At 51.5% G+C, this 11,805-nt stretch overlaps 4 protein-coding genes across 4 annotated transcripts; 3 read left to right on the top strand and 1 right to left on the bottom strand.

Annotated features, from left to right (window-relative positions):
• Positions 1-1,436: 1,436 nt before the first annotated feature.
• On the top strand, positions 1,437-4,211 carry BDQ94DRAFT_157162 (uncharacterized protein; the record flags this gene model as incomplete). Its single annotated transcript, XM_026768707.1, has 4 exons — positions 1,437-1,451; positions 1,498-1,586; positions 1,650-1,736; positions 1,976-4,211. The coding sequence occupies 4 exons, from the start codon at positions 1,437-1,439 to the stop codon at positions 4,209-4,211; spliced, it is 2,427 nt and encodes an 808-aa protein (XP_026630729.1).
• A 125-nt stretch (positions 4,212-4,336) lies between these two features.
• BDQ94DRAFT_166865 (Aldo/keto reductase) lies at positions 4,337-5,422 on the bottom strand (the record flags this gene model as incomplete). The annotated part of the gene is made up of 2 exons (XM_026770657.1): positions 4,337-5,196; positions 5,245-5,422. The coding sequence occupies 2 exons, from the start codon at positions 5,420-5,422 to the stop codon at positions 4,337-4,339; spliced, it is 1,038 nt and encodes a 345-aa protein (XP_026630728.1).
• Positions 5,423-6,130: 708 nt separating this feature from the next.
• Positions 6,131-7,887, top strand: BDQ94DRAFT_166864 (glutamate decarboxylase; the record flags this gene model as incomplete). Its single annotated transcript, XM_026770656.1, has 5 exons — positions 6,131-6,351; positions 6,407-6,434; positions 6,487-7,122; positions 7,183-7,721; positions 7,782-7,887. 5 exons carry the CDS (start codon positions 6,131-6,133, stop codon positions 7,885-7,887), a joined length of 1,530 nt encoding a protein of 509 aa, XP_026630727.1.
• Positions 7,888-9,504: 1,617 nt separating this feature from the next.
• BDQ94DRAFT_166863 (glycoside hydrolase family 71 protein) lies at positions 9,505-11,044 on the top strand (the record flags this gene model as incomplete). Its single annotated transcript, XM_026770655.1, has 2 exons — positions 9,505-9,588; positions 9,647-11,044. 2 exons carry the CDS (start codon positions 9,505-9,507, stop codon positions 11,042-11,044), a joined length of 1,482 nt encoding a protein of 493 aa, XP_026630726.1.
• Positions 11,045-11,805: the final 761 nt, after the last annotated feature.

Here is an 11,805-nt window from a genome sequence, read left to right as displayed (position 1 = left end):
GAATACTGCGCTTGGGCTTTTACTATGGGGCCGCCGGAGAGAAGGGGCTTGGCGATTGGTTCTGCAACACTTTAATATGGGCTTGATAATCATTAACCTACAGGGTTTTCCAGTCAAGATGCCGTTATTATTGGCTTCCTCATGCATCCCCCTCCCAGAAAAGGCGTGATCAATGGAGTCGAATAGAGCATTCCGTGGGGGGCGGCATCAACAAATGGAGGGGAACAATAGCCGGACTGGCATTTATCCGCTGTTCCCTGGCCTCGTCAGGACCGAATGACCACTAAACCAGAATTCCAGACCGGCAAGTGAATAAAAGTCTTTCCTCCCTCGGATCATGACATACCAGATGGCAGAGTATGAGCCGCGTACAACTACAATGCGCCCTCTATTGACCTTAAAGGCAATGGCAGTGGAACCATCTGTAAGCTGCCTTGGGTCGGAAAGCCAGGGCCACATCTTGGACTATCTAGCTTCCATCTCAATTCTTGTAACTGGCTTATTTAATTTGTCTATTGGGTAAGTTTGCAAAGGAAACCTTACCCATGATCAGAAGCGCAATGGTGCGTTAGTATATAGAGTTAAGGTTGCCATCATTGACACGAATGCCGCAAACGGCATGGTTTATCTACAACACGAATGTCGCCCAAGCACCATATAGTGGTACCTACCCCGCCCCCTCTTCACTCCTTTTTCTTTTCTTTTTTTTTCTTTTTTTTTTTTTTACTTCTGTTTTTTTGTCTTGATTTATCGGGCATGGATACGGGGCTTCCGACCGTAGGAATGACCAAAACCGACGCGAACGATGAGCTATTTGAGGCCTCGATAGGAACGGATCACTGCGCCATGAAGCCGAATACAAAAATGTGCCATTCCTCTTATTTTCATATCACCATAGCTTGTCCAGAGTTAGCTTTTCTTCCCGTACGGTCTTGTGATAGTTTGCTAGATCAAGGGATCTGGACCAACGCTCATGCACGAGGCATCATCTATGAAAGTAACTTCCTCACTGCATCCACTAAAGGCGCAGATTCATTCCAAGGACAGGGTCCCCATAGCTGAATACGTCGAAAGATAACAAAAGAGAATGAAAGAACAGCCTGTCATTTCCGCGAAGTTCCAGTCATTGGCATTGTCACAACTTCCCGGCGACTCCCACCCATGGGTCTTCAAACTTTACTGCGGCCATCTCGATCATGGACGCGCTCAGCAGTGTTCATGAGGTATCAGTGACCTCATGCCCACACGCAAAGAGCCCGTCAGTGCCAATCGAAGCGACTATAGAGGAAGCTAGGGAATCTGGATCTAGTCTAGGACACGTTCTCGACGTCGAAAGCCCAAAGCAGGGAAATATAAGAGCAGAGTCATCCAGGCAGTCGACGTCCCTAAGTCTCCATCCATCTGTATGATCAACTATTATAATTCAGTGAAGCAAAATGACTAAAGGCCTGGTAAGTAGAACGGACTTTGCTGTGCCAACGAATTCATGCTAACAAGACCGGGGGGCACTCCGAGACTTTTGATATCCGCTACGACAACGAGCTCGCTCATCAGTACTACGGGGATGGGGACAAGCTCACTAAGCGGTAAGATGAGATGTTAGGCGATATGATTTGCCTGCGCAGTGATAGCTAAACGTGACACTATAGGCTCCAGGACGTCTATAAAGACAAACACCTGGAGTTCCCCCAGTATTTCGACTCCACATTGACCACCCCACCGATTCACTTCATGTCGTGCGTCACATCAACCTTATTCTTGCTGGGGCATAGCTGATGGATAGCAGGGTCGAGGCGCCTGACGATGTAGATGTGGATGAACTGAAAAATGTGCATGTTCCTCCAGGCTTGAGCGTCGAGATTCTCGACTTCGATTAGGGTGCCAAGGAATCAACTGGGAGGATATTGATGATGAAAGCATGGCAATTTATGTAGCAATACATGGAAATTAATTCATACACAACCTGGAAATAGAGAAATACAGCACATTCTTTTGTGGTTCATTTCATGTCTATCCTGTCAAGACTCACTCGAGGTCTGACTTTTACGCTTAGCGCCGGTGATCGGGCCGATCGCATGGCAACCAAATCTCCCCACCATTCTCTGACAGACACTTCGTCCCCTAATCCAATCTACTATTACCTTCCTGTATCAACCCCGTTCCCGGAAATGCCCACCGCCTCATCGCCGGCATCAGGGCACTCGCCCTCGGTGTCCAAGCGACGTAAAATCCGCAAGGGCACCTTCTCCTGTTGGGAGTGCAAGCATCGGAAGCGACGTTGCGTGTTCGAGCCCCTCAAGGACTCCACTTGTGTCTATTGCCAGTCTCGAGGTATCCCCTGCGTCAGCCAGGAACATGCCGATCCACGAAGCCGCAGTAGCGATGGCCAGATATCGGAGCGGATTTGCCACGTCGAATCTCTGGTCAACCAATTGATTCGGCAGCGTGACAGCTGTCAGCCTCAGGTCCAGCCTGTGATCGGGGTTCGCGACCGAGCGAGTTCTCCTCGGCCGAGAGAAGCATCTATATCATCCCCCTTTCAGCAGCTGTGCAAGTCTCTGGCGGCGTTATTCCCTCATCCGAACACGGCCGCACTCATCTTGACCAAGGGTCGCTTCTTCAGTCTGCCTTTCGAGACTTGTCGATCCCCACTCCGAGACCAATCGGCTGTCTGCTCTGGCATAGAACAGTCTGGAGATGTCTTCAGGCTACCATATTCTACTTCCCATCCAATCCAATTTGCTCAGAAACTCATACAACTTGCACTCGGTTTACAGCAGCTGGACCTCGCCTCATGTCTACACCCACAACTGCAGCTAGAGCAAAAGTGGTCCACAGGCGACTCTGCCCGGCGCTACGTCGATCTGGCAGTTAGTCATGTAACATCACAGGACGCGCTCGTAGATTCTCTTGATGGTCTTGACACTCTCTTACTGCAGGCCCGCTATCACCTTAATTCTGGGGAGCTGCGCTCGGCCTGGCTTATTTTCCGTCGTGCTTTGAGCATCGCTCAACTGATCGGACTTCCAAGCCGGAATGAACAAGCCGGCAGCCGCGCGGAATCCCTTTGGGTTCAGCTTGTATATAATGATCGGTTCTTGTCACTAATGCTTGGGCTTCCATGCGCGGTGAAGGATCTCGAGCTCCTGAATTGGCAGGCTTTAGATACCTACCCACCTCTTAGAAAATTATACCGCATCCATTCTGTCATCGCAGGTCGGATAATCGTCCGAAATGTGCGTCTGCAGCATTGCAATTTGTTGTCTCAAAGACAGTTGGATACCACGTATGATCATTACGGGGTGACTCGCGGCATAAATGATGAACTAAGGAAGAGTGCCCGATCAGTGCCTAATGATTGCTGGAAGGTCCCTACCTTGAACAATACTTTGTCGGATACGGATAAGATGGACAGGATCTCCATGCTTGTTACCCAGATGCACCAATATTATCTGGTGATCCTCCTTCATCAACCGTACTTGTTACTGCAGCTGAGCAACCATACATATTTCAGTCCATCAGCAATCTCACCTATACTACCCGACTACTCATACAGCAGACATGTGGTCGTCCCTGCAAGCCGTGAAGTACTGAGTCGCTGTCTCGAGTTCCGGAATATACGGCCTATTCTCTCTTACCGAGGGCTTGAACATAAAGCCTTCGTCGCAGCAGTGACCCTGCTCTTGTCTCATATATTGGGACACCGGTCGGGCTCGGAGAACGTCCTAGAACATCAACGGCCTCAAGACCTGGCCATGATTCAACAGGCAATTGACACCTTGGATGAACTCTGCACTTCAAATGACCCCAATAGAGACTCTGCGATCCAAACAAGGAATTTGTTGAGCAAACTCCTAAGTATTGAGGCTGAGGCAGCCGACGGTATCAATTACATTTCATGCATTGAAAAGGACAGTGTTGGTTCAGATGATGCCCTGTGCGGTACTTCCCACCAAGGCCTGAAGTTTTCCATTCCGTACTTTGGAGTTATCTGCGTTATTCCTGGGCCAGTTCCAAATCTGCAAACAGATGGCCTACTCGCAGGGTCCGCACAGGCAACAGGACCACAAGGCCTTCTCCCTTCGACACTTACACAACTGGAACTTGATTGTGGCTCGAATTCTCAGCTCGCTCTATCGTCTAATCTTCAAGCCGAGATGCAGTTGCTTTATGACTGGTCACTTGAACCGAACGTCCTCAACGAAGGCTAATCAAATAAACACGTTTGACATCCGTCATGGAAAAAGAGTTGGAAAGGGACGACTATATATACACGGGCTTCTTTTTGGACAATCCTTACACTATCCCGGGACCAAGACATATCCCAATATGCCACTCACAATTGTGGGGTATCGGCAAAGGCAAAACCAGTCAAGGCCTGAAAGCGCCCACCCGCGACATATTGGGCGATCTGCCGAATTGACTGTTCTTCTTCCTCCGACAATTGGAAAGACAAACTGGCCAAGTTCTCCTCCAGTCGATGAATCTTGCTTGTTCCTGGAATCGCAAAGACATCGTCCCCCTGAGCGAACAACCACCCCAGCGCCAGCTGTGCCGTGGTCATACCCTTCGCCTTAGCGATCTCAGTCAGCTGATCCACCACAGCCACATTCTTCTCGATATTCCCTTTTCTAAGCCAGGGAAGCACGCCTCTGACATCCCCGGGCTTTCTGACGTCCTCCAGCGACCGAATCGCTCCGCTGAGGATCCCATTGCCGAGCGGACTATACGCAACGATAGCGACGCCCAGCTCGCGAGCAGTCTGCAGCAATTGCACCTGAGGGGACTCGATATCCCTACAGAAGACACTGTATTCTACCTGCACACACGATATGGGGTGCACTGCATGGGCCCGACGGAGCGAATCCGCACTGCACTCGCTCAGCCCCAGGTATTTGATCTTGCCCTCCTGCTTGAGCGCGACCATGGCTTCGATGGTCTTCTCAATAGGGGTGACCTTGTCCAAGCGATGGACGTAGTACAGGTCCACATATGGCAGTCCGAGGCGCTTCAATGACTTCTCAATCGCGATCCGACAGTATTCCGGACTGGAATCCATCCAATTCTTCATGCCGTCTTTGGCTTCGGGGTTTGTGCAAATGCCGAACTTGGTGGCTAGGAAGATATCCTTCCGCTTGTCGGGGTTCTGGGCGAACCATTTGCCCAGAACGCTTTCGGAATCATCGTATTTGTCGGCTGCGGTTGTCAGAATCTGTCCATCTTAAGGGATCCACGACTACATACCGGTATCCCAGAAGGTCTCACCCCTTTTGTATGCCTCGTCCAAAAATTTCAGATGTTCGGTTTCTGGGAGGGGTTGACCATAAGTGCCACTGGCACCCATGAGTCCGAGGCCGATTCGCGGAATGAGTGGGCCATTGTTACCCAGAGAGCGAGCAGGAAGTTTGCCGAAAGCGGTCATTTTGCAGTAATGATGATTGCTGAAAGATTTTGTATCTACCGAAGATGACACCCCCAGCAATATGCCATTTCGGCTCTTTTATGCCTTTGCGATGCCGGACTTTGCGGCGGAATTGACTGCCTCGAGCAGGGCCAGACGACAGCCTTGGTGCCTGAGGCCTTCACACGCAATGATTCCGCCGCTTAATTCCGCCGCTAACTCCGCCGTCGCCGATCGCCATCAACGCGATGCCTTGCTTTGTTAGCTAGGCTGTCCGCCAGGTGTCCATTCCGGGGTAACTGCCTTCTCATAGCTACGAGCTTAATGAAGTTGTAAGCAACACTATAGTGAGCGGACGGCGTCATGGCTCTTATTTTACATCGTTATTTCCGAGCAGCTGTCATGTTAAGCCTGTTTTCCGTGAGACAGGCATCTACGGAGGACCGACACGAGATGAGGATAGGGAATAGCAGTTGTATAACACATTCCTGGTCCAGACGCCTCTCCTTAGGTTGTACCTAAGATACACTGCGCCTAAGAACAACCGGGAGCTCCGGATACGGATGTGGTGAGGTCATCCCGGACACAAAGTTTCGGTGCAACCCCCGTCCCTCATATAAGTCGACGGCCACGTCGCCCTCATTTTCGGGCAGGATAGGCCCTGCCAATAATAGCAACATTTAATTTAACCTCGTGTTTGGCAGTGTTATTCCCTGAAACGCCGTCAGAATGGTCCACCTGTCGACCGTCCGTAAAGAGTCCCACGCCCATCAGCGTCAGCGCGAAGAACGCGATGCGCAGGCAGCCGCAGTGTCACCTTACGTGTACGGGACACGTTATGCAGTCGAAGAGCTGCCGGAGCATAGCATGTCGGAGCATGAGATGCCAGCCCCGGTGGCATATCGCATGATCAAGGATGAGTTGAGCTTGGATGGGAATCCCCTGCTCAAGTAATACCTCGCTTCTCTTTCTGCTCTTTGAGCCGTCAATAGTAACATGTACTAGTTTAGCAAGCTTTGTCACTACCTATATGGTAAGACTGATGTTGAAAAACAAACCCAACACCCCCGCTAACACCATCACAGGAAGATGAAGTGCAACAGCTCATGTCCGACGCCATGAGCAAGAACTTCATCGACTACGAACAGTATCCACAGACTGCGCATATGCAGAACCGCTGTGTCAATATGATCGCCGGTCTGTTCCATGCACCTAGTATTAATGACCCAAGCAACGAGCAAGACGCCATCGGCACCTCGACGGTCGGGTCCTCAGAAGCGATCATGCTGGCCATGCTGGCCATGAAGAAACGCTGGCAGAACAAGCGGAAAGAAGCTGGGAAGGACTGGTCGCGCCCGAACATCATCATGAATAGTGCGGTACAGGTATGCTGGGAGAAAGCAGCGCGGTATTTCGAGGTCGAGGAGAGATATGTCTATTGCACGGAGACCCGCTATGTCATTGACCCCAAGGAGGCGGTGGATCTGGTAGACGAAAACACGGTGGGAATCTGTGCAATCCTAGGGACAACGTACACAGGGCAGTATGAGGATGTCAAGGCGATCAATGACCTGCTGATAGCGAAGAATATCGACTGCCCAATACATGTGGATGCGGCTAGTGGCGGGTTTGTGGTGCCCTTTGTGAAACCAGAGCTGGAGTGGGACTTCCGCCTGGAAAAAGTCATCTCCATAAATGTCTCAGGGCATAAATACGGACTGGTGAGATACATCATAAACCAGTACACCTCGCCGAATGCGGACACAGACTGATAGTGACAGGTCTATCCCGGCGTTGGTTGGGTTTTCTGGCGCGCCCCCGAATACCTTCCCAAAGAGCTCATTTTCAACATCAATTATCTGGGCGCCGAGCAGGCCAGCTTCACGTTGAACTTTTCCAAAGGCGCCCCCCACGTCATCGGGCAATACTACCAACTGATCCGGCTAGGCAAGCATGGCTTCCGATCGATCATGACAAACCTCACGCAGACTGCCGACCATCTAGCAGCGGAGTTGGAGAAACTCGGCTTTATTATCATGAGCGAGGGTGGAGGTCGGGGTCTTCCTCTAGTTGCATTCCGATTACCCGAACAAGAGGGTCGGCTGTACGACGAATTCGCTCTGGCCCATGTGCTGCGTCGCCGGGGATGGGTGATTCCGGCGTATACCATGGCCCCGAAGTGTAATCAATTGAGGATGATGCGGATCGTGCTGCGCGAGGACTTCAGTTTGCACCGGTGTAACCTGCTCGTGGAGGACATCCGACTGGGCCTGAAGACGCTAGAGGATATGGACGAGACCATGGTCAAGCGGTACAGCACGTACGTGATTTATCTTATTCTGTCTCTGAAGGCGACCGGGCATAAACTGACACCCAGCAGATACATCCAGACACATGCTACGCGCGGTCCACAAGGTCATCCGGTGTATGGAAACGAGCAGCATTCGCTTCAGGGGAAGTCGGGGAAAACACATGCGGTCTGTTGAACCAGTCATTCGTGCGCGGTGTACTTTACCACTTTATTGTCAGTCTGCCTGTGATACGTCAGCTCCCCTCCAAAACCTTCATCAGCCATTATCCTTGTTCTGCCCAGTATTAGTAGCTACTTTTGTGAAATCTGTCAGTGCCAAGTCATCCTCAACAGGCGGTCCCCTTACTCTGGAAAGCTGACAGCGGTAAGCGGGGATGAATCAAGGAAAAGTAGCTGGTGGGTTCGGCTGGCAAAGTCGGCAGCAATCGCCAGCATGTCCAACGAGCTCGTGCCCGGGTGCGTCAATGCAGCTGTCTATTCCGGCTGCATCGAACGAACCCCTCCTCCCTTACGTAGAGTCTATTTGGCTGCATGCTGCGGGCGACCATTTGCCAGTATTGATAGGCCGCGTAGTGGGCTCCACGCCCTCGCAGCACCGGACGCCCTTCGGTGCATGAACCCACCAGTCGAGCTCCACCGATAAAATTAAACTCCGGTGAACGGCTGCAATGTAATAACAGCTTGTACAGGAGGATAGTGCACAAAAACGGTGGGCTTTGATGGATAGTAATCCAAAAGGAACCGAAGAAAAATCTTCAAATTTGGCCCTCGATGAGGTCAATCCTGACACACTTCGCATTTCCGGTGGCGCGGCGCCGAGCGATCTCCGGATCATCTAACAACGTTGTTGGATCTTACAACGTTCAAGACAGTTCCCCGATATCGGTCACTCACTGAAGATAATCGGGGACCACTGGGTATAATCAGGGCTAACCGAATCCGAAAGTCTGATTGATAGACGACCTGTCATGTTCATAGAGAGGCAGAGTTCGCATTCACCGCGTCGCGCGCGGCCCCTTTGGGGTTTTGAGTTCCGCAAAGTCGCTCAGACACACAGCAAGCAGCTGATGAATCACATCCGAGACAATCAATAGTCGGATTGACAATGCAGTAGTCAGAGTCTGACTATCAATAATCAACAGCCACTGCGGTCCGTGGCCCTGTCAATCCGGGGTGTTTTTTTCCCACTACCCCTTCCTTCCAGTCTACTTACCAAGCGCTACACGCTGGCCGACAACAAGCTTCATCCTCGCCCAACTATCGTATGCCTCGTCCTTCCACAAAAACAAACCTCGGTTACTCATACTCGATTTTTCCTCACTTACGAGAAAACATTGAACTCTGTTTTGTTGCGCATCTCATCTAAGCATTGAAGCCTAATCCTCCGAGCCTCTGTGACTTTGACCGCTACGAGATGAGGCTACGCAATGGAGTCCACTCGGAACGATAATCCCCTCCTTCTTGTTTCTTCTTCTCCTCTCATCGTCTACTTCCTCTTTCTTGTCTGCTTTGACAACTGTGTTCACGCACTGCATGCTGCGCGTTCACTAGGCTACTGCTTTTCTCAGTTACAGTTCACATAGCTCACTTTTTATCTCCTGACTATCACAATGCATTGAAGTAAAATTTCCGGGGCAACCCACATACTTACTGTGTCAATTCCACCTGACTACTTATGTATTGCTCGTTTCCCCCTTCCTCGACCATGACTTAGGTCGCAGGAAGAAGATAGAAAAGAAAAGGACTCTGTACCCTCGTCCCAGCCAGCCAGCCAGATAGCCATCCAGGCAACATGGCCAACATAATCTGGCTCGCCCTCGTCCTCGTGGCGCTGAGTATCCACGTGCAAGCCAAAGACGTCTTTGCGCACTTCATCGTCCGTTTCCCCCCTCACCCACGCCCTACCAAGCATCACCCACTAACCCTACGCCCAGCTCGCCAACGCCGAGAACTTCACCCAGACCCACTGGACGCGCGACATCAGCGCCGCCAAAGCAGCCCAAATCGACGCCTTTGCCCTGAACACCGGCTATGGCGCCGCCAACACCGACCAACTGCTCACAGACGCCTTGACCGTCGCGGCAGCACACGACTTCAAACTCTTCCTGTCCCTCGACTACTCTGGCGACGGGCACTGGCCACCAGACCAAGTCCTGAAAGTCCTGCAAGGCTACGCCAACCACTCAGCCTACTACCGAGTCGACAACAAGCACCCGCTGGTTTCCACCTTCGAGGGCTACGAAGCCCTGTCCGACTGGTCCACCATCAAAGAGAAACTCCCTGATATCTATTTCATGCCCGAATGGTCTGTACGAACCCCCCAGGAACTAGCCAGCGAAGATGTCGTGGACGGGTTACTCTCCTGGAGCGCCTGGCCGTACGGGACCACGCCGATGAACACGTCCACAGACGAGCAGTACATCTCCGCCCTGAAAGCCAAGGACAAACCGTACATCATGCCCGTCAGTCCATGGTTCTACACCGACATGGTACGGTACCACAAGAACTGGGTATGGCAGGGCGATGGGCTGTGGCATACGCGGTGGAAGCAGGTGCTCGACCTGCAGCCGCAGTTCGTCGAGATCCTTACGTGGAACGACTTCGGCGAGTCGCATTACATCGGGCCCTTGCATGAGAACGAGCTAGGGATATTTTCTTTCGGACAGGCGCCGTTCAACTACGCATCGGGAATGGTGCATGATGCGTGGAGGGAGTTTCTTCCGTATGTGGTGGGTGAATACAAGAATGGAAGTGGGAAGGGGGTGATTGATAAGGAAGGGGTGGTGGTTTGGTATAGGGTTACGCCGGCGTGGGCATGTAAAGCGGGCTTGACTACGGGGAATTCGGTCACGCAGGGCCAGCAGACGATGCCGCCGGGGCAGGTGCTGAAGGATGAAGTATTCTTTCAGGCGTTGTTGGAGGATACTGCGGATGTGGAGGTGAGTATTGGTGGTGGGGAAAATAAGTCCGTGGGTTGGACGGATACGCCTAGTGGTGGGAGTAGTGGTGGTGGGAGGGGATTGTATTTTGGGAGTGTGCCGATGGATAATCGCACGGGTGAGGTGGTGGTTACGTTGAGTAGGGATGGGAAGTTCGTGGCGCAGATGATTGGAGAGAAGATTACGACGCAGTGTCCGGATAAGTTGACGAACTGGAATGCGTGGGTGGGCACGGCCATGTCGAATGTGTCGAATGCTAGTACGTCGCGTGCCTCGTTGTCGGAGGAGAATAGTGCGGCCAGTGTGAGGGTTGGAGGAGGACGTGGGATGGAGATGTGGATGGGGGTACTGTGGATGATCGTGGTGGTAGGTATAAGTGGAGTTTTGCTTTAGATCTTTTTTCCGTTTTAGAGCCTCGATCGATCTCATATCTCGATATACTGGTAGTAATATCTAATATCTTGGACTTTTTCTTGATCTTGGTGGAGCGAGTGGTTCTGCACGGGGACTTTCCGAGGGCCCTATGTGAGGGTTCTTGTAGCTGTGATCTGCACAGATTAGGGCTGACCGGAGTATACCGACCAAATGGGCTTGCGGCTCTCAGATCAACGAGGAGGTCCTGATTCAACGCAGAGAGCGATTACCGCTTGTGGAAGGTGATAGAGTTTATCTTGACTCGTCTTCAAAGGCGTTTCGGCGTCGCCGAAGGACGTGCACGGGCTGATGGGAACAAAGACGCTTGGTTCTCGATGCTGATGGGTGGATTTGGGGGATTTTGCCGTCGGGGGGGACATTAGATAATCTATAACCCCCCGGTACCTGCTGGGCCATGTGGGATGTTGAAGGTGATCGTCGCTAGTCATGATTATACTATACTCAATAGAGTCTGGTGTTGATATCAGTTGGAGATATGAGCCTCATGTTGGAGATAATGGTGATCCCAGTTCTTAGACTCCGCTGCAGATTACGCTGATCTGGGGTATTCACTTATCCACCCGATCGAGATCGAAGAGAGGCCTGGGCTGCTGCTAGATCAACTTCACATTCCTCAACGTTCTGCGGCATGCCGTTCGTCTATGACAAGCACATAAGGCTTGGATACGAGCATATTTGTCATTTAATACCTGCATAAAATTTCCCTGACAGATCTAGTA

This window comes from Aspergillus welwitschiae (genome assembly GCF_003344945.1).
Source record: "Aspergillus welwitschiae strain CBS 139.54b unplaced genomic scaffold BDQ94scaffold_4, whole genome shotgun sequence".
In the NCBI taxonomy this organism is placed as follows: Eukaryota; Fungi; Ascomycota; class Eurotiomycetes; order Eurotiales; family Aspergillaceae; genus Aspergillus; species Aspergillus welwitschiae.
Note: the sequence above shows the minus strand (reverse complement) of the source record. Positions and strands in the feature narration are given on the sequence as shown.